Source organism: Excalfactoria chinensis, chromosome 1, assembly GCF_039878825.1.
Source record: "Excalfactoria chinensis isolate bCotChi1 chromosome 1, bCotChi1.hap2, whole genome shotgun sequence".
In the NCBI taxonomy this organism is placed as follows: Eukaryota; Metazoa; Chordata; class Aves; order Galliformes; family Phasianidae; genus Excalfactoria; species Excalfactoria chinensis.
The window spans coordinates 59719644-59747551 of NC_092825.1; the positions used below are offsets into that span (position 1 = coordinate 59719644).

General features: G+C 38.6%; 1 protein-coding gene across 2 annotated transcripts in view; it reads left to right on the forward strand.

Moving 5' to 3' along the window:
• The window catches only part of PTPRO (protein tyrosine phosphatase receptor type O), a 151056-nt gene that overhangs the window by 113028 nt on the left and 10120 nt on the right, over positions 1-27908 (forward strand). The window contains exons 11-23 of one of the 2 annotated variants that reach the window (XM_072342099.1): positions 1652-1803; positions 4006-4126; positions 7922-8061; positions 10440-10572; positions 11903-12023; positions 13951-14019; positions 17791-17874; positions 20879-20914; positions 22071-22152; positions 23066-23156; positions 23902-23978; positions 26041-26175; positions 27492-27614. In XM_072342099.1, coding sequence (XP_072198200.1) covers positions 1652-1803; positions 4006-4126; positions 7922-8061; positions 10440-10572; positions 11903-12023; positions 13951-14019; positions 17791-17874; positions 20879-20914; positions 22071-22152; positions 23066-23156; positions 23902-23978; positions 26041-26175; positions 27492-27614 — 1364 coding nt within the window. The remainder of the gene's footprint in view (positions 1-1651; positions 1804-4005; positions 4127-7921; positions 8062-10439; positions 10573-11902; positions 12024-13950; positions 14020-17790; positions 17875-20878; positions 20915-22070; positions 22153-23065; positions 23157-23901; positions 23979-26040; positions 26176-27491; positions 27615-27908) is intronic. The other variant, XM_072342100.1, reaches the window with a different exon arrangement.

Below are 27908 nucleotides of genomic sequence, written 5' to 3' on the forward strand. Positions count from 1 at the left end.
GTGAGCCAGTCAGCTATGCTCCCTCTATGGATAATAGGGAGAGAGGCAACTCTCTTACTCATCCTAAACACCCATTTTAGGAGGAAAGCTTTAGTGGTGCAGATTCCAGTTGGAGACCTGTAACTAGTGGTGTTCCCCAGGGGTCAGTGCTGGGTTCGGTCTTGTTCAACATCTTCATCAATTACCTTGTTGAATGGATAGTGGCCACCCTCAGCAAGTTTGTTGATGATATGAAGTTGAGAGGATTGGCTGACACACATGAAGGCTGTGCTGCCATTCAGCGAGACCTGGACAGGCTGGAGAGCTGGGCAGTAAGAAAATAGATGAGCTTTAACAAAAGCAAGTGTAGAGTCTTGTAGCTAGGGTGGAATAATTGCATGCAACAGTACAGGTTGGGGGATGACCTGCTGGAGAGGAACTCTGCAGAGTTAACCTGGGTGTCCTGGTGGTCAACAGGTTGGCCATGAGCCAGCAGTGTGCCCTTGTGGACAAAAAGGCCAATGACATTCTGGGGTGCATTAAAAAGAGTGTGGCCAGCAGGTCGAGGGAGGTGATCCTCCCCCTCTACTCTGCCCTGGTAAGACCTCATCTGGAATACTGTGTCCAGTTCTGGGCTCCCCAGTACAAAAAAGATAGGGATCGCTTGGAAAGAGTCCAGCAGAGGGCCACAAAGATGGTGAAGGGCCTGGAGCATCTGCCCTATGAAGAAAGGCTAAGTGAGCTGGGTCTGTTTAGCCTTGAGAAAAGAAGACTGAGAGGGGACCTGATCCAGGTCTATAAATATTTAAGGTGTGGGTGGCAAAGTGGCAAGGCCAGGCTCTTTTCATCAGTGTGTGAAGACAAGACAAGGGGAAATGGGCAGAAACTGGAACATGGGAAGTTCTGCACGAATGTGCGCAAGAACTTCCTTACGGTGAGAGTGACGGAGCACTGGAACAGGCTGCCCAGGGGGATTGTGGAGTCTCCTTATCTGGAGATATTCAAGAACTACCTGTGAGACCTGGTGTAGGGAACCTGCTTTGGCAGGGGATTGGACTTGATGATCTCTGGAGGTCCCTTCCAACCCCTACAATTCTGTGATTGTGTGTGATTCTCTGATGGTGGGACTTGCACACTGGGAGCAAAGAGGGCTAAGCTTTTCACTCAAAGAGACATAATTTTGTTCACCCTCAGAGTTTGTTGCTTTTTTGTTGTTGTTTGTTCCTTTTTTTCCTTTAGAAAAGCTATCTAAGATATTCAGTGTGACAATTCTTATTTATCTGTCACTGAATGTCATTGCTTTTCAGTGCTATAACACAGTGAATCAATATCTGAGGCTTTTAACTTGGCTTTAAATTTCATTTATAAATGTTGATTTGGAAAATGGTTTCTATTAGCCAGGATCTTCATTTATTTATTTATTTAATAAAACTGTAAGGCTGTGAACAAAAATGCATTTCTGTTCCAAATGTTCCTCAGGGAAAAGCTGTTTTTCATTTCTTTCAGCTAGTACGCAGTTACTGGTATAAAGTGCAGACGATTTTACTGATACATTTCTGCTGTGATCATGATACTTTTTTCCCAGTAGTATCCCTTGGCAGAAGTTTATTACTGGGCTTGGTAATCAGTCGTGTTAGAGCGTGTCTGTAATATGTTTGTCCTATTCCTTCAGCACCGGTGGCACCTGAGATTACCTCCATAGAATATTACAACCACCTTTTGTACGTCACCTGGACCTACGGAGGAGATGGTACTGACCTCTCTCATTCCAGGATGCTGCATTGGATGGTCATTGCGGAAGGAAAGAAAAAAATCAAGAAGAGTGTAAGTATGACCAAGGAAGGTGTCATTCTCTTTGTGTTCTTTTGCTCAGTTTATGATTTTCTATTGCAATGTTTGAGCATGTTGCTTAATCGATTAAAGTTATTTCTGTGTGAGCACTTCTGAACACTCAGCTGTCAAAACAGGCAGTGGGCAGAATGCTTCCATTGCAATCCAACAGGAAAGTTTGCTAATTTAGGTGAGAATTTAGGAATAGCTTATTGATCTTCTAAACTGCAGCTAGTAGAAACTGAAGAGTATTTTTCAGTTAACAGAAATACTGCTTTCAATTTCTGGTCAGTAAAAAGCTACGTGACACTACTGTATGCTTTTTCTTTAAGTCATCCATACCAGGTGCTATCAATCACTTCCCATTTGAACACACATACCAAGAACTAATTGGAAGAGGATTTTACCCAGAATCTCTTCATCTGTTAAAAAACTTGCCAGATGTTACCATGGATTCTTGTCACATTCTCCTCAACTATTTGAGCTAATTCAAAAATCAGTTAGAAAAAGAACTCTGCATTTTCCAATTATGGAATAAAGCCACACTTCACTGGGGTATCAAGATGCATGTTTAACCTGAAGCACAAGAGCAGCCCCTGGACAAACAGCAAGAAGTATTTAAAACTGCAGTAGAGCACTGCTGCACAGGAGCACATACTGCCAGCATTGTAGCTTCTTGCAGCCTGTGACCTTCAGCACCGCTATTGATGTTTTGATCATTTACAGGTAGAAAGTGGCTGCTCTTTTTCAAATGAAAGGTTTTCTCCAGCTGAAGATTCACCAGATGCTGAATTGGAAGTGGATTTTCAGGATAAGTGCAAATTCGTCAGCAATTTTTTTTTACTTTAATTTATACGGAGCATTATAGAATTCATTGGTTTCCTAATGGCTGCAAGAGTGAACCCATCTGGAGCTTGTTGCACCATGAATCTAATTATGCGATTAGTGGAGCTCTTCAAAAACATGACGTTTATAAGCAGTAGGAACTTCTAATATTTGGATCTTTGTTTCAAACAGAAAAAGAAAACCCCACTTTCTCCAACCTCCCCTCCCCACCCTCCCCCCACATAATTTATTCTAACCATTGAATTTGAAAAAACGTTGCTGAAATTTCCCTCCCTTTCTTTCCTTCCACAAGTTGCATTCTCATAATACAGTTATTCTTTCAGGAAGAATTCTGATTTCTATGCAACAGTTTCAGATAAACCATATTTGAATACAGAATTATTAGATTTAATAAATATAAAATGAGCACTGAATACAAAATTAAATGGGGGAAGAAAAACATGGAATGTGTAATTTCTCCATTAAACAGAGTATCTACAGCACAGAGTACATGCAAATGAAACTTCAAAGCCATCTTATGGGATATTTTTCTTTGTGCTATTTTCAGAACAAGAGTACCCAGCAAATACTCTTAAGGGAATACCTAGAATAAGCTCTTGATGAATGAATTTTATGGTACTGCTTATATTTCTAAATACAGATGCATCATGCTTTCAGGCTTAGGGGTGTACTTTTTCTGCTAAGCTGTGTTAGTCTCTTTCAGAAACAGTTTCCTTTGAAAATGATACTACACGATTTGTTATGGTAAAGATTGTTAATGTGAATGCTTTTCTTGTGGGATTATTAAAATTAATAGATAATATAATCAGGTACTGATGACTTCTTCCTGTTCTTTGTATATTTCTAAAGATTCTGGAGAAGTTTGTCAGTCTTTAGATAAGTGGACAAACCAATGTTAGTCACTGTTAGTCTGCATTCAGAACTTTTCATCTTTCTTGGATATGAAAACTTCAGCTGAAAATTTAGTGTTTGTGGAAAGCAGCATGAGATTCCTGAGTGCACCATTATTAATTAGTCTACAAATCCTCTGAAAATGGCCTGTTGCATGTCTGAGTCCTGTGTCCTTCTCTGCAGCCCTGGAGAAATGAGGAGCTTACTTGCTAACACAATAATAGGAAGAAGTTATTCATGGTCTGTTAAACCTTAGCTTGGATTTGGATCATATCTTGTTTCAAATCTGTAGGTGACTCCCACCAGTACTGGGTAATGTAAGAAGTCTAGAGTGTGCAGAACAAATTTGCTGTGATGTACACAGCTTTCTTTGTAGTACATTAAGCATCCAGATTAATTTTAGAAGAAGAATATCTGGTTTGGGTTATACTTAAGAATTGTTGTCTTTAATTATTGTAGGTAACACGCAATGTGATGACTGCAGTGTTGAGCTTGCCTCCGGGGGACATTTACAACCTTTCAGTAACTGCTTGTACTGAAAGAGGCAGCAATACTTCCCTGCCCCAGCTTGTGAAATTGGGTAAGAAATGTGTGCTTGTTTGCAAGTTGTGAACCCACTCCTTCACTCATTAAAATGCAGAATTTGCTCTGTCAGCAGATTCATTATCTTCCTCGTTTCAGAGTCATGTACCTGTGATTTCTCCTGGAAAGCTGTAATTTTTGTTTCTCCTTGCTGTGAAGATTGTCCCATTCACATATGTGACACTATTCCCTAAATAGTATTACTCCCTAGGAGCAGGAATAGCAGTATCTAACTGTAAATGGAAGTAGAGGAGTATAAAGTGCTCACTGCCTTCCTGTGAGTACAACTCTACTCCACGTTTATTTGACTTGAGCACAAGTTTTGGGAACAGAGATTCAAACTTCCCAGCTGAAATTTTCAGTACAGAGAAAATCTTGGTTTTGCCTGTTTCTCTGCATTCTGCCACCTGGTATGATTTCATAGGACCATAGAATGGCTTGGGTTGGAATAGACCTCAAGGATCATGAAGCTCCAACCACTCTGCTGCAAGCAGGGCCACCAACCTCCATATCTAATACTAAACCAGGCTTCCCAGGGCCCCATCCAACCTGGCTTTGAATACCTCCAGGGATGGGGGATCCCTTCACATTTCTTCCCTCCCTCAACTTCTCCACCACCAATATCCATCTTTAAGTACAGATCAGTGAGAGTGTTCTTTACCAAAAAAAATCAAATTCATGGCTGAGGAACGCTGCATCTTTCTAAAAGAAATTTGTGTAACCTACGCAAAGAAACAAACAAACAACAAATGATGTCTTCCTTTAACTCTGAAGAAAACTGAACAATTTATTGCTGTGCCTCAAGAGATTTCACTTCACTTTTGCATGCACGTGGAATTGTTGAGCCCTTGGTGCCTAAGGCTGTGAAATGTTGAAGCATGCCTAACTGCTTTTACGGGCATTAACTTCACTGCGAAGGTGGGTAAGAAGAGCTGGTAATTTCAAACTGGATTATCTTCTCTATACACATAATATATATTTTCTGAGTGACAATGAAAGGAGTGATATTAAAGGTTTTCATAATTTATAATGAATTAGAGATCTTTTAGCAGTCATTGCCTACTTGTCCTTTTCTATAGCTCTATTTTACCCAAGTCCCTAAAATGGCACGGGGGTAAGCAGTACAGTCGCAAGAATCTAAGTACCTTCCAGGTCTTCTAATCAAAGGAAATATTTGAAACAAATTCCATGAATTTTCCCTTCTTTATGCAAGTCTTATCTTCTGTTCTACCCAACACTGTGTATCTGTGCATACAGTTAAGCATGTAAATTCCCAGCAGAGGGAAGTATATACCCCTGCTACTACTATCCAAATATTTAGGAATATTTCAAAATATCAGCTAGCTTTATCTCCCTTGAAGGTCTATAAATGCCATGTGTTATTAATGTTACACCCCCTGCATCCTAGCTGTGTCTTCCTGTTTTTCCTTATAGACAGGGAAAACAGGAATTGGCAGGGGTAAGCAGACTCTTATTGAACTCTTCTGGTTATTTTGTTCTTGCTCTTTCATTGTCAACAAAAAGAAAGCAGAAACAATTCAGTTTTGATAAATTGCCTCTAGACTTCTTTGTGGTTGTTTGCTTCCTCTATCCCATTTGCACTTTGAATGGGCAATAGTAAGGGCATTTTACGAGAGGTTCTCCTTCTCTCTTTTTCTGAGGGAGCATTGGGAGTTGTAATTAGCAGTACTGGGAACTGATTCTAAGTGATAGACAACTCAGCACTTGGCAGTCACTTAAGTACTCCTGCCAAATGTTCTTCCCTCCATAATGTTTGCTTCATTCTGGCAACTTTCCACTTGCAGAAAAATCAAGACATTTGCTGGAGGCAAAAGGAGGATTTGCTTGGGATGATGCCAAAATGTAAAACTCATATTTTCACTGAGACTATTTTTTACCTGGAGTGAGGGATGGAATGTATTTCTAAATCCAGGAGCAGATACACTGGTGTAACTAAAAGAGAGAGATGCTTTCTGATGTCCTCCTGGGACAATGTTTATGCTACAGACCCCATGACAAAGAAGAAGTCTTGTGAAAGTGGCTCAGTTCCTGCCCTGCTCTCTTCAACTCTTTCCTCATTGCCAGTGTACTCCTAGCAGCCTCAAACCATGCTGATCTGATTGTCTGGGGAACTGGTACTTCTTCCAAATTTGTAACCATCTGAGCAATTTCTTTGTGCTGGATTTTTTGTGATGAAACTTACACATCACATACAGGTTTCTATGACAGCATCCTATGCAATGAGAATAATGAATTATTTGTAAGAGGAAGAGATGAGAACAAGTTGTTGTTGTACCTGGTTAGTCAGGATTGCTTTTCTCTGCCCTTCAGGATACCCTTCCCATGCTCCCAATGCTCCTGGAATCTCAGGCAGGCCTTACACTAAGGGCTGGCCTCCATGGGAGGCATGGCATTTTTAATCATTGAAAGCCCACGTTAATCAATCACCATGTTTCTGTCCCCAGAGGGTTTCCAGGGCTTTATGTCTTAAGCAGAACTTTTCCCTTCTGACATTTGATCTTCCTCCTCCTCATACTTTGTTCTGTCTCCACTCATTTCTAAAGTAACCTTAATTTTTAAATCATTCTATTCCTCCTTTCTACCCATGCTGCAAGATATGTGTAATACAGCTTCAAGAACAATAAAATGAGATCTTGGTGACTCAGTGGATAGCTGAGGGAAACAGTAACTTCAGTGGGCAGTGTTCGTGCTATGCTCCCACACTCCTGTACGCTTTGGGAACATAGTGGAAGGACAGGGGTTACAGTTTTAAACTATAAGAGGGTAGGTTTAGTTTAGATATAAGGAAGAAGTTCTTACTCAGAGGGCGATGAGGCAGTGGCACAGCTGCCCAGTGAAGCTGTGGATGCCCCATCGCTGGAGGGTCTCAAGGCCAGGCTGGATGGGGCCCTGGGCAGCCTGAGCTGCTGAGGGCAGCCCTGTCCATGGCAGGGGGTTGGAACTGATTGGGCCTTGAGGTCCCTTCCAACCCAAGCTGTTCTGTGATTCTGTGATCCCCATGCCACCCAACAGTCTGCTATCACTAGTCTGTTGCCCTCAGGATGGCAACAGTCCTCTTATTGTAGGGTTCATCTTGTCATGTGAGAAGCTCAGTGCCTTGTCTATGTTAGTCTGTTACAGCACAACAGCAACAAGTACAAAAACAATAAATTAAAAACCTCTGAGATCTGGACCTCTACATTCAATGAGAGAAAACTCCTGGAACTAACTGAAATGAGTGAAGATCCAATTGCCCTTATGTATTAACCTGTAACAAAAAAGACAGACTAGAAGATATATTTGAACTGCCAAATGACTAAATATTTCCTCTGGTGCAATTAAGTGAACCTAGACAGAGCTCGCTTTAGGGAGGCTGCTTCATTATCATCTCCTGGGTCAGGCCTTGCAAAGCAAACATTTATCAGTGCAAATGTGTTGCTAGCAGGTGGGCAGACATTTTCTCCTGAAAGAGTTTCTGTTAGCATTTTTCTATTAATACAATATGCTGATTACCATAGAAGAGTCTGTGAAAAAGGAAGTGACTATCCAACTGCCCAAATAGAGAACGTTTTAAATAAATAAATAAATAAAAGAAGACACTTCATAGCCTTCCCATTTTGCATCGGTTGCTTATCATCGTGAGGGACGGTGCTTTTTGCTGGCAGACTGTCTGAAGGAAATGAATGATAGAAAGGCATCAGGCATTGCATTTCTTTTTATGTGATGCTTCCTTTTCTTGTTTGTACGAAGACTTCAAGATAAGCTCAATAAAAGGAGATTTTCTTTTAACTAGAACCAGCACCTCCAAAGTCACTGTTTGCTGTCAACAAGACTCAGACCTCTGTCACTCTGCTGTGGGTGGAAGAAGGAGTGGCTGATTTCTTTGAAGTCTACTGCCAGCAGGCTGGATCCAATCAAGAAATTAAAGTCCAGGTATGTGAACTACTCTTTGCTTTTTACTTTTCATTTCTAATGCTGTGACTGGGGCTGTCATCTTTCAGGTTTTACTGTCTGCTGTCTAGCAGTTGTCTGTAAGGTGCAGGGTTTGGGTTTTCAACAAAATGTGATCAGGTGGTTGAGAATTAGAACCTTTAGAGCTGAGCTGCTAAAGCGTTTGAAATGCTAAAATATTTTGATGTTTTGCAGTGTTAAGGCTGGCTTCTCTTACTGATGAGATTGTTTTTGGTTAAATAGAAGCTCTGTTCATCCATGACACCAGCAGTATCAGCCCTTGCCTAGTCATGAAATGGACTCCATTATACTCTGCAAGACATGAAAAGCCACAAAACTAAGGGAATGTCAATGGGCAGAAATGGGATAATTTTCAGGTAGCTTGATTAGAAATGGGGAAAGTAGGCATATTCAAATGCTGCAGGACTGAACTCTTTTATACAGCATCTAATTATTACTGACTTACTCTTCTGGTTTCGAGGACTGTTAACTGAAGTTAAGTATGACCATAAGTTCTATTCAGGTTTCCTTTATGGGCAAATGTTGCTGCTTCTCAAGCATTTTTTTTTTCTTGGGGCTTTTCCTTCCAGGTTCAACTTCACATAATAATCTTTTGTTTCCTTCTGTCCATGATGACACGTGTGCTCTGTGGACACCTGGGTGTTTAGATTGGTAAAGCTGTTCTGTGAAATGGAGGTGCAGTAGTAGTTCTGATTTCTTGCTATTCAACATTGTGCAACGTATGAGGATTACTTTGTGGTTTAACTGACGGCTTAGTGAATCACTGTGATTGCGTGCTATGAAATACCGTTCTGTCATCTGGACTTTCCCATAATGGGAAATCACTCAGGAAAAAAAATAATAATAATAAACTACGTGGACCAGTGATTATCCTGAAAAAGATATACACACTCTTTAACTCAGTCTGTGAAAAATTTAATACTTTAAGAAAGGCACTGACTAAAGGAGAAAATGTTCAAATGCACTTGAATCTTTTGGATAGTTTGGACTGCAATTTTAGATTCCCGTTCTTTTCACAGTGAATAGACAGAGATCGTGAAGTCATTATCTACTTAGCAGAGATTCAAAATAATGATGTGATTAGACAAGAAAGGTGCCACAGGATTTGCGGGTTCAGTGCTAAGCAGTTATGTTTTAAGAACATCAGGAAAAGTCTGCTCCATTTGGCAGGAACTTCAGTGGTTTCTCATTTGGTGACATGAACATCTGGCAGCGGGAAATGCACAGAGATTAGCAGCTCACTTCTCATTAGATTCATCACTGTCTTTTCTGTTTCTATGACAAAAGGGAAGGACTCCTTTTTAAACCTTAAAAACAGATGCTTTCTTGTTAGACCAGTGAAAAGCCTTTATTTGTGATTTTCCATGCTAATTACATAAATACTTTTGTCACTTTCCTCCATTTTTAAACTAGCAACAGATTTCTGTGTTTGAACATCTTGGGTTTTGTTTGACTTATTTAATTTTTTCCAGAAGGGAAAATGGAAAAAAAAGCATCATACCGAGTCCAAATCATGGCCCCTCCTTTCAGCTGAGGGAATACAACTCTCTGCCCTTAAATTCACGCACATGTGATTTCATCTGTGTGGCATAAATCAAAATTGCACTGCAGCAGGAACTCTTTCTCATACACAAAGAACCCCTGGCTGGTAATGGGCCACTGAAAATATCCGGTGCTTGCTACATTGTACTCTGTGTGGAGTGAGTTTGTTCATTAAAATTCATTAAACACTGTCTCAGTTTTCTGTTATTGCATCTGCAACCCACCCTTAGCTCTCAGTACTTATTCTCAGTGAGAGTAAGTATGGTTTTAAGAACCATAAAGACCTCTATCTTTAAATCAATCCATGCGTAGTATTTGTTTTGTTTTTCTAGACCAGCATTTATAAAACCAGGGACATAGAAATTAAAACACTGTATAAAGTTATTATGTAAAAAATAACTGTTTTCCTCCTACTTGTGCTGCTTATTAACCAGAGCTCAAGAGCTTCTGTCTCTGGGAATGTTCCAGGGGATGCAGCACTTTCTCCACTACAAGTGTGCCTGGTCAAACCACTGCAAAGTACTCTCCTGCCCAGCTCAAAGCATTCTGAGCTCCCTGTGGTTCTCTGGGCTGTTCCTACTGCTGCTTTCACCCCTGCTGCTCTCCCCTTTTCTGCCAGACTAGGTACCTGTGTTTGAGAGCAGGCCTTCGTTACTGTCCCTAGGTTTCAAAGCACTGCTTTGATCACCAAATATAACTTGATAATTAAAAATAATCATGAGAGAGCAGAGCAGCAATTTGTGTTCTTGCATTTATGGGAGACACAAACTACTGTGTCTTTTTCTCCATGTCTTTAGGAACCTGTCACTGTCTCTTCACATGTAGTGACTATTTCCAGCCTAACTCCTGCCACCTCCTACAACTGCAGCGTGACCACCTTCAGCCACAATAGCCCCAGTGTTCCCACTTTCATTGCGGTTTCCACCATGGGTAAGCAACACTTCCCTTTCTTCTTTTTCCTCCAGATGCAGCATGTGTTTCTTCTTGCTTTCTAAAGCTGCTCTCAGCAGTGCTGGAAACCATGTATTGTTTTTGTCATGGAAGAGATGCCAGATGAAGTTGGGATGGGGAAGTAACTTTTTAAAGCTTTTATTAAAACCTTGATGGGGTTTTGACTTGGTCAGGTACAAACTAGTTGCTCAGTTCTCTACAGGCTTTTAGAACTTAGAGACCTGGTTTGTAGTCTCAAGACTGAACATCAGTGCATTGCCTGATGACATTTATGGAGAAAAAAGGTCTCCTCAGCCAATCCCAAATGAAACAAGAAAAATCACACTGATGAGCTGCTAAGAAGAAATATTTCTTTCTGTTTTCAATGAGGAAGTGTAGACAGAGTGAGAGCAGAAAGTATGGGGTGTCCTGAGCCATCACATGCCAGAGGGATAACTCCCACTGGAGGCTATCTGGGAGTGTCATCAAGTCTAGCATTGTACTGGCTCTAAAGAAAGAAAGTCAATGTTGGCTTGCCCAAAACAATGGACTTTTATTTGAAGTCTGCCATTCATAATGATCAATGTGATCACTGCTTGGTTAGCATCAGTCGTAGATTTAGACATGTGTCCTATACATCATACACTACTCCATCATGGAGTTAAATGCCTGAAATTTAGCTTAATGACATTTAGCTCTTTGATTTCTATTCCAAACATGCTTCTCTAGACTGTTGTTGATGTAAAGTTATTTTGAGCAAGTAGAGCAGGCAAGTTTTCTTATGTAATGAGCAGAATAGGTTATCTGTTCTTATGCTAGTAAAACTGATAAGCATAATATGGAACAAAAATAAATCAAGATTTTGTTATTGAGAGTTGTTTTGAGCTCTTAGTTAAAATAGAACATACTGTTAAAATTTATTTGCCATTGTCATTCAATCTAGCTCAACCCAGTATATTCTCAGAGCCTTTGCCTGTTATTTTTCTATTGGATCAGAGAAGGTATTGACTGTTGCTGAAGAACACCTTCAGAGTTGGAGCTGTACTTTGGAGACATAGAAAGAGAAGAATATCTATATTTTGCATTTCCTTCTCCATTTTTCTCTTGTATTAAGTATGTCAGTTAAGGAAAAAGAAATAAAAATATCAGAACACAAAATGCCACAGTGAAGTCATTTCCCCATGGAAATGTTGTAAAAGCAGTAGTGGTAGATTTTTCTCTCTGTAAAACTCTAGGCTGAACAGTTCATAAATATAACACTGTGGGTGGGGGTGAGGGAACTTAGTTCTTCTGAATCAAATAACCAAGATCCCCTTGTTTGTATATACAGTCACTGAGATGAATCCCAACATAGTGGTAATCTCTGTGTTAGCCATTCTAAGTATCCTTCTCATTGGACTGCTGCTGGTGACCCTTGTTGTGCTTAGGAGGAAACATCTACAAATGGCCAGGTGAGTCCAGATTTATGTTAATTCCAAAATTATCAGAATGCAACAAACGCATTATGCCAGTATTTATAGCTTGAGATGTTTGTAAGCTTGGGTAATGCTTGAGGAGCTTGCAGTTCCTTCAGAAAATTGGTCTCTTGCTGATGTTTAGAAATATCATGTCTTCTATTTACTTTCATTCTGGACCTGAGCTATCACCCTGAACATTTGTCTCATTTTAACTTTGCTGAATTGGATAAATAAGAAGGGCAGTTACTTAATACAGAGGGGTTGTGTCAGGAACTTAAAGGATAATTAAGGTTTGAGGCACCTTGGCATGATCAGGACATCAAAATGATCTGCAGATCTCTCATTTGGTTTTGAATGGGGGATTTCTGTATCAATAGATAAAATGGTTATGCCATGGTTAGTTCATCAGGTCCAGGATTCTGCATTTCAGGAGCAATTCAAGGCCTCAACCCTGTCAGCCAAACCACCAGGATGAGGAAGGGTGCACCCAGGGCCTTAGCAGTCTGTCCCTAGAACATTTGACAGCCTACATCCAACTCCTCATCTTCATCTGTCCAAATTCTGCATTCATATGGGATTCCATCCTATGGGAACAGCAGCACAGGACAAAGAAGATGTTCTTACCTAGATCATCTCATTCCATGCAGTCAGAATGCATAAACCAAGACCCACAAACCCAGGAAAGTCCTTCTGTTCACCTATAGCATTAATTATTCTCATTTGTTCTATTGTACAAATAAGGGAAAAAATTATCTTGCACAAATGAAACTTTTTTACAGAACCTGTTCCTTCAGATATCTGCACCAATCATTTGTACTTGACATTCAGTTTTTCCTTGGATATCTCACCTGTAAGAGTTCAGCTTTGTGTAAGTTACATTACAGAGCAGGAGAACAGTGGAGAATAGTCCAAACACCCTTTATGTGGCTTATCTGATGGGTCTGGAAGGTTCCTGGAGTCTTCATCCTTTTCTGATCTATGCTGTATACCTTATATTAATATATTCTCCTTGCAAACTGTAATTGTTTCATATAAAAGCCTTGTGTATAAAACCTTGGATGACTTTATTACCTAGCAAACTGAGTTTTATGTATCTTGTCTTGGCTATATATTCCATGCAACAGACAACCACATCACATACATTTTTCAGGGTATTTCTTTCAGGGGATACTATGTGGTTGGTTTTGTTTATATGTGACTTGTTCTGGGAAAATACCATCTAAATTAATTTTCTTCTCTATTGAATTGCTGTGCAGGCAGCCTAAAGCTGTTTCTTGTTCTCTTCAACACTGCTTCTAGCCATAGAAGATAAAAAACCCAAGAGGAAATTAAAAAGTAAATCCAGTGAAGCTGCAAGCTCTTGTTTGTTTAAATCAAGGAAGGAAAATTAGTCAAGTCAGTTTATCATTTGCAGCAGTAAATAATGAACTCGTGATAAATTCACTGTTCCTCAGGAAATTTCATCTTATTCACATTTGTTTTCTGAACTCAGAATTACCATGCTTTTGTCAAATGGAGACAAAATATACATCTTTTCCTTAAAGGAATTGGGACTGGGAATATTTAGTATAGAAAGGTAAATCTTTTTGTGCATTTACTGAGGCCACCAAGGGGTTTCAGTGCCATTCTTTAGAAATCCCAGTTCTGAATAGATAAGGCTTATTTGAGCTTTCTATTAGCAGTGTTTTTTTAGGTTTTCGAAAGATTATTAGAAAGCCTAATCTCAGGTTAGTGGTTTTGAAGGACTATATTGAGGGATTTCGGTTTTTGTTTATCATGCATTATCTCAGACTTAATAACAAATCTTATGTGCACTTAGCACATCTCAGAAACCTCTGGTGTACTCTCTTGAATCAGCATCACTGCAAGCATTGTAAATCCTAAGATCGTAACTTTGCACTCAATCATCTTCCTAAAACAGGGAGTGTGGGGCTGGAACCTTTGTCAATTTTGCATCATTAGAGAGAGATGGAAAGCTACCATATAACTGGTGAGTGTTTAAAAAGAAAACTTTTAATTATGTTTCTCCCCATCTCTGCTTTATTGGCAAATATGGCCTTTAAATTTTAAATGCTTTATTTTCTTTTTTTAATGTGATTCCTGTCCCTATTTGTGATAAAATTACTATTTCTGTTGCTTCAGGATTTTATTTCTTGAACGATGACTCAAGACTGTGTGTACTGTCACCTCATATTTTTAGTATGGTATGATGCATAACAAATCAACAAAGTTGCATAGATTTTGAAGTTTTATTGCAGAGATATAAATATATTTTATATTAAAGACTTATTTCCTAAAGTAACACAAGTGTAGAAACTTGATCTATAATTCCATCAGCACTTCCACTCTTCAGGATTAAGCCAGCATGTAGATGATCCATCAACAACCATTTTCACAAAATCCTGTTAGTTATTTTTCCTTGCAATGAAAAGTGAAAGTCAGCTCAGTATTCACCGTAAATTTGTATTCAGCACCGTTGAAGTGACTGGAAGAAAGACTGATTTTTTCTTGCCTAGAAAATCACCTACAAGAGTTGTAGGCACTGACTATGGACTCCAAACCATCACTGACATTATCAGCTGAGGAGAAGTATTTGTATAAAGGTAGTCAGTAGAATTAGCTTTTACAGAAGCAAAAGGGCTCTAAGGCCTATCTCACTGGTACCAGTATGGCCATTCTTATTCCTAATTGATTATCATATAGGTGTAAATGACTGATCTAGGGTTTACTGTCCTATTATCAATCTCCACAAAAAGACCTGTGTTTTTCTAGTCAAATCCAAACACAGACATCTAGAAACACAGTTATCAGCCCCCTACTGCCCCATTCTGGTATATGGGAGGAACCTTGGTTTAATGCTCATGGTCAGCTTTGTTGACAGCTAAGAAGCTGGAAAGCAATGTGCTGGGAACTTCTTCCATGATCTCATGGGACCCAGCCTGCCCAGCAATGACAGAATTAAATGAGTTGACACTGCACCACAACAAGCCTTTTGCTAATAAGCGTGCAAACTGAACTAACAAGCCCAGCAAATCCTGTCAATATCTTACTGTGCTGCTAATTAACTGGATATTAAACAAGCTTCACTTGCTTGGTTTAGCTTTAATAGCAGCCAGCTGTATGCAGTAGAAGCTAATCTCTCTTTCAGCTTCTCTTTCTTGACTGTATTAATGGCAATGAAGGCAGAAGATCAAACACTCATGTTAATTAAATATCCAAGCTTGAATCAAATGATTAAACTAGAGACGGATGTTATTAAAACCATAAAAGGCTTTTTTTTTTTTTTTTTCTTTTTTTTTTTTCTTTTTTTTTTTTTATGGGCAAGGAAATTAATTAATAGGTTTGGATGTGGAAGTGAAGGAGCTTCTTACTTGATTTTGTTTATGTGTATTTATGTGCATAGATATTTATTTATATAAACATTAATTTTGTTATGAAAACATCAATTTTAGAAAACATTCCTGCTTAATACTTTTACAAATGTTTAGTAATTGAAGTCAGTGTGCCCTAATCATACAGTCGTGACTTCTCTGAGGATTAGTGAAGACTTCTTGTTCTGTGTGCCTCTCTTGTCTACTCAACATCAGATTCACTGTCCATCCAGGCAGCCAAATGGGAACTATGGTCCCACAGACAGGTACAATGATTAAGAAACTAACTTTGCTAGCTGTTGTTGCAAGGACCTAGTAAGAGTGCTATGGGCATATCCACTGAATCCTAAGAAAAAGGCAACTCAGCATAGTTTTCAGGATTTGATCAATCTCCTCTATTAAATAAAAATCAAAATTCACTACATCTCAGTAGTAAGTGAAAAACTATATGATTCCAGGAAACCAATATTTTGTTTATTGGACAGTTATGTGATGTATGTATTGGACAATTATGTAATTTTCATACATTGGAGAAAGTCAATTGTTTTAAAGTTCGGAGTTCCTAAATCTGTATTGTAAACAGCACAAGAACATAGGCAAGCATACTAACCTGTGATATAATCAAGTGTAGAAACTGCTCATGGTGATTTGGCAATGGAACAAGACACAAGCTTAAATAATTCCTTCTGCCTCAGCAGACAAGAGGAATAAAAGCTCTAGAAATCCTCAGTGGGATATCCCTGAGGAAAGAGGAGTATTTTAGCAACATAATATCTTTTTCCTTAGCCTAATGAAAAGCTCTCTGTCTCACCAACACTGTGCTTGTGGTCAATTTAATCCTTAGTCCATTTTCATACAAGCAGATAGGCAGTAAAAAGCTGATCCTACAACTACTATAGTATGTTATTAACCAGAAAGCTGAAGTGCTGTGCTGGCTTTGCTGTTGCTGTCCCCAAAGTACAAAAGAGGAATAACACAGTCACTGGCTTTGTTATCCATTTCCAGGAGGAAATGCTGGCTGGCTGTCCAGCAGAGGAGCTGGCAGAGGAGAGGCCTCTTCAAGCTCCCTGTAGAGCTTGTGCCGCTGGCCCACACAATCCCTATCAACATCTGCGGAAGGTGCTCAGCATAAATTGCACTGCCCATTCTACTCCGCAGTAAAACTCTTTGAAATGTAACTTAGACTTATCAGTGTGAAGGTAGTTTTCAGTTCTGGGCTGGAAGGTTATTGTAGTTGATTTGCTTTTCAGGGAAAGTACAGTATCTACCTATGTCATAAGAGCCAGAATTACTGGAAAAAGATATTCCATTTTGTGGTTTCTCTTCAGAACAGTTGTGGAAGCATGCCATTACCTTTAGGACACTGAATTTTCTGTTGGGAAAAGCAAAACAAAACAAAACAAAAACACAGTATCACAGTATCACAGTATTGTGCGAGTTGGAAGGGACCTTAGAGATCATCGAGTCCAACTCCCGGGATTTGAGCCCTCTGTGTAGCAGAGCGGCACTTCTACCCCCTGCTCCACAGGGGGGATTCGAACCCGGGCCCTCTGGTGTTGCAAGCGGCAATTCTACCGCTGCACCACCGGGGCACACAAAACAGTCAAAAGAAAACAACAAAGAGGGTGTATTTGGCCATAAGTCCTACTCCTGGGGCAATTTTTTGTTGAAATTTGGGCTTTCCACTGTTGCGAAGTACTTACGTTCCACTCAGTGCAGAAATTTAGTACTATTTTGTACTCAAGTTTCCATTAGCTGCAATGAAACCATGACCAGGAGAAACAGAAATGATATTTTCATAAAAGTTAAGAGAGAACTGAAAGTACTTAAAGATAGGACACTGCAAAATATTATGTGAATGTTTCCAGAAATCTGACTCAGTTGAGGGTACTAGGAGATACTGGAAGGATCTGAATTTAACTCTGATACAGATGTTCCTATTGATACCCATATGATCGCTTGCAGGAACATAGACATATGTGGTAAAAGCAAACAATGTCTGTTCTGAAATAGCTCCAAACATCAGGAAACAGATTTAGCACCACTTAAGTAAAGGGTGAAAACTGTAGATGAAACTCTCAAACTCTTCACTCTGAAAATCTTTCAGTTTATCAATTAGTATTCATTTGGAATCACAGGCCTCAATCAATACCATAAAACACATCTATTCTGATCAAATAGAATTTCATATTGGATGGCTGAAAATCATATACAGAGTGGAGAAAAAACTCTATGGATGCTAATAATATTCTCATGAGGTTAGTAAGAAGAAGCCTTTATGGATTTAGCTGAATTTTAGAATAGCATTTACTGATCTCCTGACTTCTGTTTGTCTTACTAACTCTCCTCACTTTTTCATCTTTATGTATGTTATTTATTAATGCTCACAGGCGTAGAAGTGTATTTGCTTTCCTAACTCTGCTACCCTCATGCCTTTGGACTGATTATCTTTTGGCATTTTATATTAATCCTTGGTAAGTGATTTACTTGTTTTTCCATATGCACTGTGTAAACAATGTTAATTTCTGTTATATGAAAAAGGTGTGATAATTTTGCTTTCAAATGGGTCTTGAAGCTTTTGAAGTTTTAATTTTCTTGTAATAGAACATGGATTGGAGAGGATGTGGGTATCAAAGTATTTGCTACCCTGCTTCATCTATTTTATGTCTGTTTATGCTCCAACCCATTTTTGCTATTAAAAAGCTAATTATATGGTGATAATCATATTCATTTCATTGCTGTCTCTTTGCAGTTTTTGCCATTTCATTATAAATCCTGGCTTTTTCTGTCCCAGTTATTCATCTGCTCATTGCCTGACATTGCCTTCTGCTGTTTTTCTTTTACTAAAATTGCTTCATAATGGCCCACCTCTGCTGAATGATGCCAAATTATTTGCTTTTAAAGTTGCAGTTTTGCTTTTGAAAACAACAATTCACTGAGAATCTATACCAACTATCATTCCCCAGGTGTAAAAATTGGGTCACTGTGTGCATGTCTGTGTGTGTGTGTGTATTCAGTAGTTTTGTCTATAAATAGTTTATAAAGGCTTTGTAAATTACTTTGTAAATATATATATATATATATATAGTTATCCAGGAAAGTCTCAGGGTCTATTTAGAAGCAGAGCTTTTTTATGATCCATTTACAAAGTACATAGAGAGAGAAGATTGACAATGATCTGAAAGTGCTCCACTTATATAGAATGAATGTATGTTCCTGATGGTCTGGAGTCCAAGGGATAGTGATGTACAAAAATTAAGACTTGCTTTTGACTAAACATTTTCTCATCGTGTTACCATACAGCACCAGTCCCCTGGTAGGCAGTCATAGAAATCTTTAGCATAGGGGTTTCTGAGAATGGTTTTCTTTGGGTCACATTTTCTCTGTAGGAGATTAAAAGGAGTCATCTCCCTCTTTGCCTGTTCTTTTTTAATATACATTATCGTTACCTCACCTCCCTAGATATGTATCTTTCTTGAGAAATTTCCCCTACAATCAAACTTCCCAGTTTGGTCTATTTTACTGCCTTTCAAGGAGCTGAAGTTGAATGAGATAAGATGTATTGTTCTCTCCGTATTTTAATCTGTAGGGTAAATGGAAGAAAAGATGCAACACCAGCTAATGTTTCAACTGTATTTATTTCATACTTACTTTGAATTAAAACATTCATGAATATTCAGGGAATAAATGCAGAGCTAAGAAACAAAGGCCTCTTGAGAGAATCAAAGCAGAAGAAATTGTTGTTGAGAAATGGATGTTGATCATTTGTTTTATTGCCTCTTGAAGCGTTCCTTAGAGAAGTGTTCTTAGAAAGTCCCATCATAGACAGCGCTTTGATATTTTTTTCTTTTGAAGTGAGCTGCGGTCTGCCCAACCTTAAAAGTTGTAACACAGTTACAGTGAACAGCAAATAAATGCATTAAGTAGTCCAGATAAATTAATGTTAGGACTTCTTTGGATAAAGAGATGTTACAAGATGTAGCTAAAGTGCTGCTCATTTATATACGAATGTCGTACTCATGAATGAGTACAAATGGGTGGTGGTATCTGTATAGATAGCATTGTAGATTGAACGGTGCTTTGCAATGTAAGCTACAGTGTTAGTGTGAGGTTGGTACTGTCATAGCTCTTCTTAACTCTGTAAGCAAAGCTTCATATCTGAATGGAAATGTTCCTTGACAAGTTAACAAAACTGCTGAAGTTGATGGCTCCTCTGAAAACTGAACATTTATTAGAATTTAATTTTGGAAATGAGATTTATATTTTTAAATTACTATTTCACTTCTAAACTTGAAGGGGTAGAAAAATATAAGTACTCCACTTTTTAGAATTTCCTTTTGTATTTCTTATTTGTTGTTTTGAAAATGAAAGTCTTCACCTTTAATTTGCCAATTGAAGCTGTGGTGCATGGTATCTAGAAATCATTTTACTATTGGAATTAAAATAAAAATGTATCATTATAATACAATTAGTAAATAGATATTTGATGACCAAGAATAATAATAAAAAAAAAAACAAACAAAAAAAAAAAAAAACAAACCACCATTAAAATTCCTTCTGAGTAAGTGAGAATCTACTTGTGCTCCCTGCTTTCTGTAAGAGGATTGATCATTGTTTTCAAACCACTATTGAAATTATTTTATGTTGCTGACTTGGTGTGTTTAATCTTGTTGGTTAATTAATTGTGGCAACAACATGAACACACATACGCAGATCCTCCAAAAATCACTTGATGGTGGTTAGTTTAATGTAGTTCCCAAGTCCATTTGTTATGGCTTATACCATTTAACTCATAAGCTTGCTTGCAATTGTCACTAGTGAGTTATATCCATTATAAATCATGAGAAGACATGACTGAAATAATTATCTCCAACTGTTAAAAATCAATTAAAATTGTCTAAGGTTTAAGCCTTAGTCCAGCTAAGTCAGTAGGATATTTGCCACTGTCTTCATTGATCATCATAAGCAGGTTATGAGATGGGTGAGAAATGGCATCAGAGTCCTTTCCTTTCTCCTTCACCCTTACTGACATTTGCAAGTGTTCTGTTTTTTCCCAACAGGCTCTTCTCATTAGCTTTCTCTCTCCCGTTGGCGTAATTTCCCAGTTCAGTAGAGCCAGAGTGGAGCAGCCTGGGGACACCTTGGTGCTCCAGCCCCTGCAATAACACTGACAGGAATTCAGCCAGGCTCAGGACTCAGCCCTGGCACAAGTCATTAACACTGTTGGGTCAGTATTTGCAGAGAAGATGCTTCTTCTGAAAATAAGGTGGTATTTTTCAGAGCCACAGAATGGAAAATACATCCCACTAGCATCAATGGAAATCTTGCAACTAGATTAAAAATGCCCAAGATATTATTGCCAACATTATCCTATTACATTGACCAGAAAGCATGCATTCTCAAACCAGTACTAAACTTGAATAAAGAATACATGGTAGTTTAACAAATGAAAAAGCACTACTTCTTCCTTTTTTTCAGGAGTAAAAATGGACTAAAGAAGAGAAAGCTGACCAAGTATGTAACTTCTTTGATATTTAATAAATAAATATTTTAAAAATCTCAGTAAACTAAATATCTGTTATTGGAATACACTGTATAGTGATATTGCAATTAGAGATATACAAAACTTCTTGCAAAACACACCCTAAGAGAGATGTCTGAAAGCAGAAAACAAACGGTAATCAGACAAAAGCAATTCTCCAAAGATAAATTGCAGTAAAACAGTTTCTCACTGATAGAAAATTAGTCACTGGGGAAATGATCAATTAGCCAACTTAGTTATTCCAATGGAGCTTATCCTTAGTTAAAAATGACAAATGATGAAAAACTGGAACACATTTGTTCCTGGTATTATTTCCCTCTTGACGTAAGGTTCTCATTACAGTTATAGCTAGAACATGGAGATCATTAATGTTAACAGATAAACAGGAGTAATTAAGTGGTGATGAAGCAGGTTCCTCTGGGCATATTGCCTCAAAGTAAATGAAAAGATTACTGTGTACATGCCTCAGTAGCTTGTAAATTAGAGCATGATAATTAGGTGAGGGAAGCTGTTTACCTGTATTCAGTTATTCAGAGTGTTAACCTAATTATTTCTCTATGTTCAGAGGTTGTGCTTGTACTAAAGATAAACCCTCCCCTAATGGAAAAGCGTGTAAAATGATGAGCATCACTAAATCAAAGCCAATTTATACCTGATGAAGCTCTGCATGCTTTTGTATAGGTGTATGCCACTTTTTTCAGTCTGTGTCTCTCCAGGAGGAGAATTCAATCACTGTAACAAATATATATAGCTCTCAAAGCCAGCAGAGAAAACAGCGGCATTGAGAATACTGTTCCAACATTTTTTTCCTGGACAAAGCCTACACATGAAATCTGTTTTTCTGTGTGAGGAAAGCTCAGATGAGTTGTAAAACTGTCATTTTGCCAGATATTTTGCTTCCGTGAAAACAACATTTTGCATGGCACACAAGGAGCTTAAATGAATTGGTGGCTGCCCTGGTGCCAGAAACACAGTGGGACAATACGAAGTTGGGCACTCCAACCCACATCAAACCCATCAGCACTAGCAGCACTTGTATATAGTGTTCTAGGGGGATATAGAAATGAAAGCTAATGCATTTTTTTTTTTTTTTAAATTTCTTAATTCTCTGTGTTTTTCTTTTTAAAGCCCCGTCCAGTTGGATGATTTTGATGGCTACATCAAGGATATGGCCAAAGATTCTGATTATAAATTTTCTCTGCAATTTGAGGTAAACTAGTAGGGACTGTCCTGTCGTAGCTGCCATACTTCAGCCAGCATTTTTCCAGATGTTAGGTCTGTGTGGTGTGTTCCTGTACTCTGCAGTGTGCAGTGTGTGCTGTTCTTAGGTGGGTCAGCTTCACATCATGTTCTACAGAATTTCAAGGCAGGACTCAGTACCATTAAGGAGTATATTTAGTAAGCTTATCTCACTGTCTTATCCTGTGCGATTCCAGACAATTGTCAAATCAATACACTTCCTTTAAATATAGGACATGCTGGCAGCCCAAATTACATTCAGGACTTTTACAACACCTTTAATTTGAGGAGCAGCATTGAAATGAGAAAGTGACATCAAAAATATCTTCAAGAGCAACCTTTAATAGTAATTGAAGTACACTATCTTAATTTACCTGCACTTAAGTCAGCTTAGAAATGCTAAACTAAAAAGCTGCACTATTTGAGATAACTTCTAAAGGCTTAAAAGGGAAGCAAGAAGACTTTCAGGGTTTTTCCACTGTTCTGGGTGGCTGGTATAACCTTGCTGCCAGTGAAAAGGCTTTTGATGTTTGGTGTAAGAACTGAAAGTAAAGTCTGAAAAAAATGTTCAAGTGTTCCCCTGAAAAAAAGACCAACAGCCACTTCAGGACCTAGAGAAAGCCCTTAAAGTGATGTGAAGGCTGCCACAGAAAGAATTTATCAACTCTGTTGATTTGACACTAGTTTGGTTAACTGCAGGCAGGTAGAGAAGAGCAGGCTGCAGGCACTCCCTCCAATAGCAGAAGTGCATTGGCAACATCGGTGTATAAAGTGTTTTATGAACATTTTCAGTCTTGTACAAACAGTAAGCATTCACTTCACAAAGATTCATTTTCAGAGTCTTGGTGAGCTTGACCTCTGCATTTTTATCTCTCTTAACTCAGGAGCTAAAACTGATTGGGCTTGACATACCTCACTTTGCTGCTGATCTTCCCATGAATCGCTGCAAAAATCGCTACACAAATATCCTACCATGTAAGTACCTGCACTGATAAAGTCCCTTGAGAGGGAAAGAAGATTGTTAACAGTAGGGAAATCAGGACAGATTTTCTGAATAATAAAAGTCTTTTCTAAAACATGTCTGTGGAAAGAAGCTGGCATTAGTTATTTTTTTTCTATTAGATACGAAGAGGTGTTTTTGGGGGATTTTTCTCAGGACTGGAGTTAGGAAGTGAAAAATACAATGTTGTTTCTACTGCCAAAAGGTGTTACTATATTTTCCTTATGGTTTTAATGAAACCTAATGGAGCCCAAAGGACTGACAGTCATAAGATGCATTTTGCTGAATCGTAGTGATGGTACACCCATGTAATATTTACTGAAGCAAGCATTGCTCTCTGTTGGTGAATATAGGATCATAGAATCCTGAGAGTTGGAAGGGACCTTTAGAAGTCATCTAGTCCAGCTCCCCTACAATGAACAGGGACATGCACAGCTAGATCAGATTGCCCAGGGCCTGATCCAGCCTGGCCTTGAATGTTTCTAGGGATGGGGCATCAACCATTTCTCTGGTCAACCTGTTCCAGTGCCTTACTACCCTCACTGCAAAATACTTCTTCCTTCTGTCCAATATAAATCTACCCTCTTTAAGCTTCAAGACATTTCCTCTTATAGGCATTCTTTTTTTTTTTTTTTTTTCTTTTAATAGATTTTTTTCAGCTTGCATAGGACTAATTTTGAGCACCGCGCTTGATAGCCAATGAGTTTTTTTCTTTTACAGATGACTTTAGTCGTGTCCGGTTAGTCTCAATGAATGAAGAAGAGGGATCTGACTACATTAATGCCAACTATATTCCTGTGAGTAAGAATAGTGTCCTGAACAGCACTTAGAACATGTCTGCTGCAAATAGCACAGTAGCTGCTGATGGCTGATTCATATTCACAGCATCTTCTTTAGCTTCCAGTATTTTGCTGAAAGGGAGCTTTTCTTTCCACCAGCCACCAAAACATAAAAAAAAATAAAAAATAAAAAAAGGGGAGAGGAGACATTAGACTTCTCACCATTTTTTTCCCGTAGTAACACTGAGTGAGCTGTGAGTCTTTGTGAAAATGACATATAACAGGTAGAGAAATTAGGAGGAATGAGGAAGTGGTGCAGTGGCTTCTTAAGGCAGCTATGAAGAGCAGTAGAAACATTTAAACTGGAAACATTTCTAGGTTTCTGATACACCCAGTCTGCTTTCCCCTTCGTGTTGATGAACTGCTGTTTACCAGGAAAGAGCACCCAGAATTCTAAAATAACTGAAGTGGAAGCAGAGCTGTAGCCTAGTATTTGAATGTTAGGGATGAGCCAAAACCTTGTCAACTCTTTCCACTGTTGCTGCCCAAAAGTTTGACCTTGTTTTATTCCCACGTTCTCCACTGCCCATTTGCTGGTGCTCAGTGTGTGCTGTGTTGGGCAACTACAGCATCTGTTTAGAAAAAGACCTTTGACTTGGTGATGAACATTTCTGCACGTGTTGTGAGCAGAGGACAGAGCTGTTCCCGGCTGCGCTGGAGAGAGCTGAGTCAGGATTACAGAAAAGGGAGGAGCCCTCAAGTGAGTCAGTGAAACCACCTCTCTGTCACTAAGCCACTGTCCACAAATATACTGCTGAATATGTTGCTTGTACTTAGTTTCTGCACGACAGGAGCATGAACCTTCAACGCTGCTGTTGCATGTGGCTGAGCTGGTAGTGAATCATGAAAAATGTCCCAGTCTTCAAAAGCATCATTCACAGATCAGAAAAGATTCTAAGATGTAAGATTATGGATAATAGGATTGAATGCAGCAATTCTTTTTGGATTGCTGAGTTCTATTTTATTATTACTTTTTTACTTACAGCATAGTGCTGAATTTGTTTTTCTAACTGATGTAGGTGCATCAACTTAATGCTTGTTTTCTTTCTGAAGATGGCTTCTTTACTGAGTACCTCCTCCAAACACAGATACTAGTGGTTATCTGTGTCTCTGTGATAGTAATGACTTGACGCTTGGGCCATACGAGTAAACAGCATTCTGTGTAACAGGAAAACTTAGACTGCACTGACCTTGAGAGATGTCTAAAGGAAAACATTTGTGGGAATTGCTCCCAAACTGTCAGTATTTTTACAGTCCATGGGGACTATATTGGGGTGGCACAGAAATTGCCCAGCTTACATGGGATCATGTTGTATGCTGAATTTATCTTTTGCTCTTATCAGGAATATTGTATAACTTCCAATCTCCGCAAATATGATTATAGTAGATGCTAAAAAGGCCTTTCTTTGAGTCTTTTATTATAATCTTCAAGACAGTCTTTTTGAATATAAGGAGATTTTTACATTAAAAGCATGTTGATAGTGATAGGAGAAAAAATATGAAATATGAAGCATCTGATTAAAAAAAAATCAAATTAATATGTTACTAATTTAAGTCCTTAAGATGTAAACATGTGCACATATTCCTGTTTATTGCTAACCTCCACTTATAGTGTCAGTTCTTGAAAATCACCACATGCACTACATATATAATTATTTTCATGCCTATAACTAAACAAACAAATTATGGAATCTGGAAGAAACTGGAATTTTGATTTAGGATCCTCAGTACTTAACTTTTTTAATGTTGCCTTTCCAGCTCTGAGTGCACAAGATTTGTGGAGTTGCAGCTTCCACTCCTGTCTTCCATTATAGTTGGCTTATATTTGGAAGCACCAAAAAATGACAAAAGTTGTGAAGTAATCATTAAGTAAAAATCATGAAGTGGTTTATGTTAGAGAAATTTAAATTAAAAATTCAAATTGAACTTGAGCAAGCCAAAAAGTACATATGCCAGAGCAGAATAGGAGTTCTGAAGCATTAAACATGTTAGTTAAAGCACTTGTCTCTTTGTTTTTTAGGGTTATAATTCACCTCAGGAATACATAGCAACCCAAGGACCACTGCCAGAAACTAGGAATGATTTTTGGAAGATGGTTCTTCAGCAAAAATCTCAAATTATTGTTATGCTCACTCAGTGCAATGAGAAAAGAAGGGTATGTAACAAAACCTTTGGTGTGGTTTAAGCACAAGCAATTGTTCACCCCTCCTTCCTCCAGCTGATGCCCATCTAGCCCCAAAGCAGTGGAGGAAAAAGAGATGAACCCCCACCCCCTTCAGAACTCATTCCACATGTTGTTATGTGGTACAGAACATCCCTTCGGCCAGTTTCAGTCTGCTGTCTTCTAATTCTGTTCCCTCCCAGCTCCTTGCACCCTTCACTGAGAATGGCCTTGGCTCTGTACAATGCTGCTTAGCAACTATAAACATTGGTGTCTTATCAGTATAGCTTTTCTCTTAGAATCAAAACATAGCACCATACCAGACACTGTGAAAAAAACAATTCTGTCCCAGCTGAAACTAAGACAGTCTTACGCATTTTTCTTTCTTTATTTTTTTTAACCATCTCCTCTGAAACCATATTTATTAATTGGTGGGTGGATTCATTTGCATTATTTTTCATGAGGCAGCATCATTAGACCTGGAATTTCACTTCATTAATTTATGGTAAACATTTCAGGATGATTAACAGTCTGAAGCATCTTTCAAATGAAGAATCTAGGACTCTTTGGCCTGGAAAAGAGTAAACACCTAATGGGAAAGAATGGAGATGAGGGATCCAGACTCTTCTCCGAGGTTCCTTTTGACAGGACAAGAAGCAGTGAACACAAACTAAAGGAAACAGAATTCAGTCCAAATACAACAAAATGTTTTGGTTTTTTTTTTTTTTTGTTGTGAGAGATGGGGTCATACTCTGGCACATGTTGTCCAGAGACTCTGTGGAGTCTAGGACTTTGAAGATCTTCAAAAGCCACCTGGACATGGTCCTGAGCACCCAGCTCTGGGTGTTCAGCAGGGGTTGGACCAGATGGACCTTGCCCATCTCAAAGTATCTGTGTTTCTGTGCTTTTAAGTTTACATAAAAATAAAGCACATGTATTACGCTTTACGTTTCCCTTACCATTATAATGTAATCATGTGAAAGATACATTTTTAAAATATATTTTTCCCCACTTTTTTTTTTCCTCTTAGACCTCTTTCATGATGAAATGTTGCAATCTACAAAGAAGATGTGTATTTTTATGCTTTGCTATGCTAATGCTCCCCTTCAGAGAACTAATGCATAACGATGCCTGTAGTTATACAAACAGGAATGATGAAGCTGAAAGTAATTACAGGGTATATTACCACTTATTGAAAGAAGCAAGCAGTGCTGTAGGCATTTCTAAAACTGCAGTTCAGTATGTTTTTGATTGTGCTTTTTTTAAAGTGTGCATGTAGATATAGATATATTTGTCTGTTTCCCTCTCAGGTGAAATGTGATCATTACTGGCCTTTTACAGAAGATCCTATCGCATATGGGGACATTACTGTCGAGATGCTGTCTGAGGAAGAACACACAGATTGGGTTTATAGGAATTTCCGAATTAGCTATGTAAGTGTATCGTGTTTCACAGCTCTACTAGCAGAGTGGGCTCAATTTTCATCCAGGCTTTTCCTTAACATTTGTCCATTTTTCGCATGCACTGAAAAGCACCTAAGAAAATGATTATGGCCTTGCCCTCACTCCACACAAGTAAACGTCTAAATCACTTGACTTTCACCTAGGATTGCCATCTCTGTGAACTTGTCAGAAACACATAAGACTGAAGCAACAGTAGTACATCAGATTATAGACATTCCTGTCGTGCAGATAATTACTGAAAACTGACAAATAGACTTGCTGCTT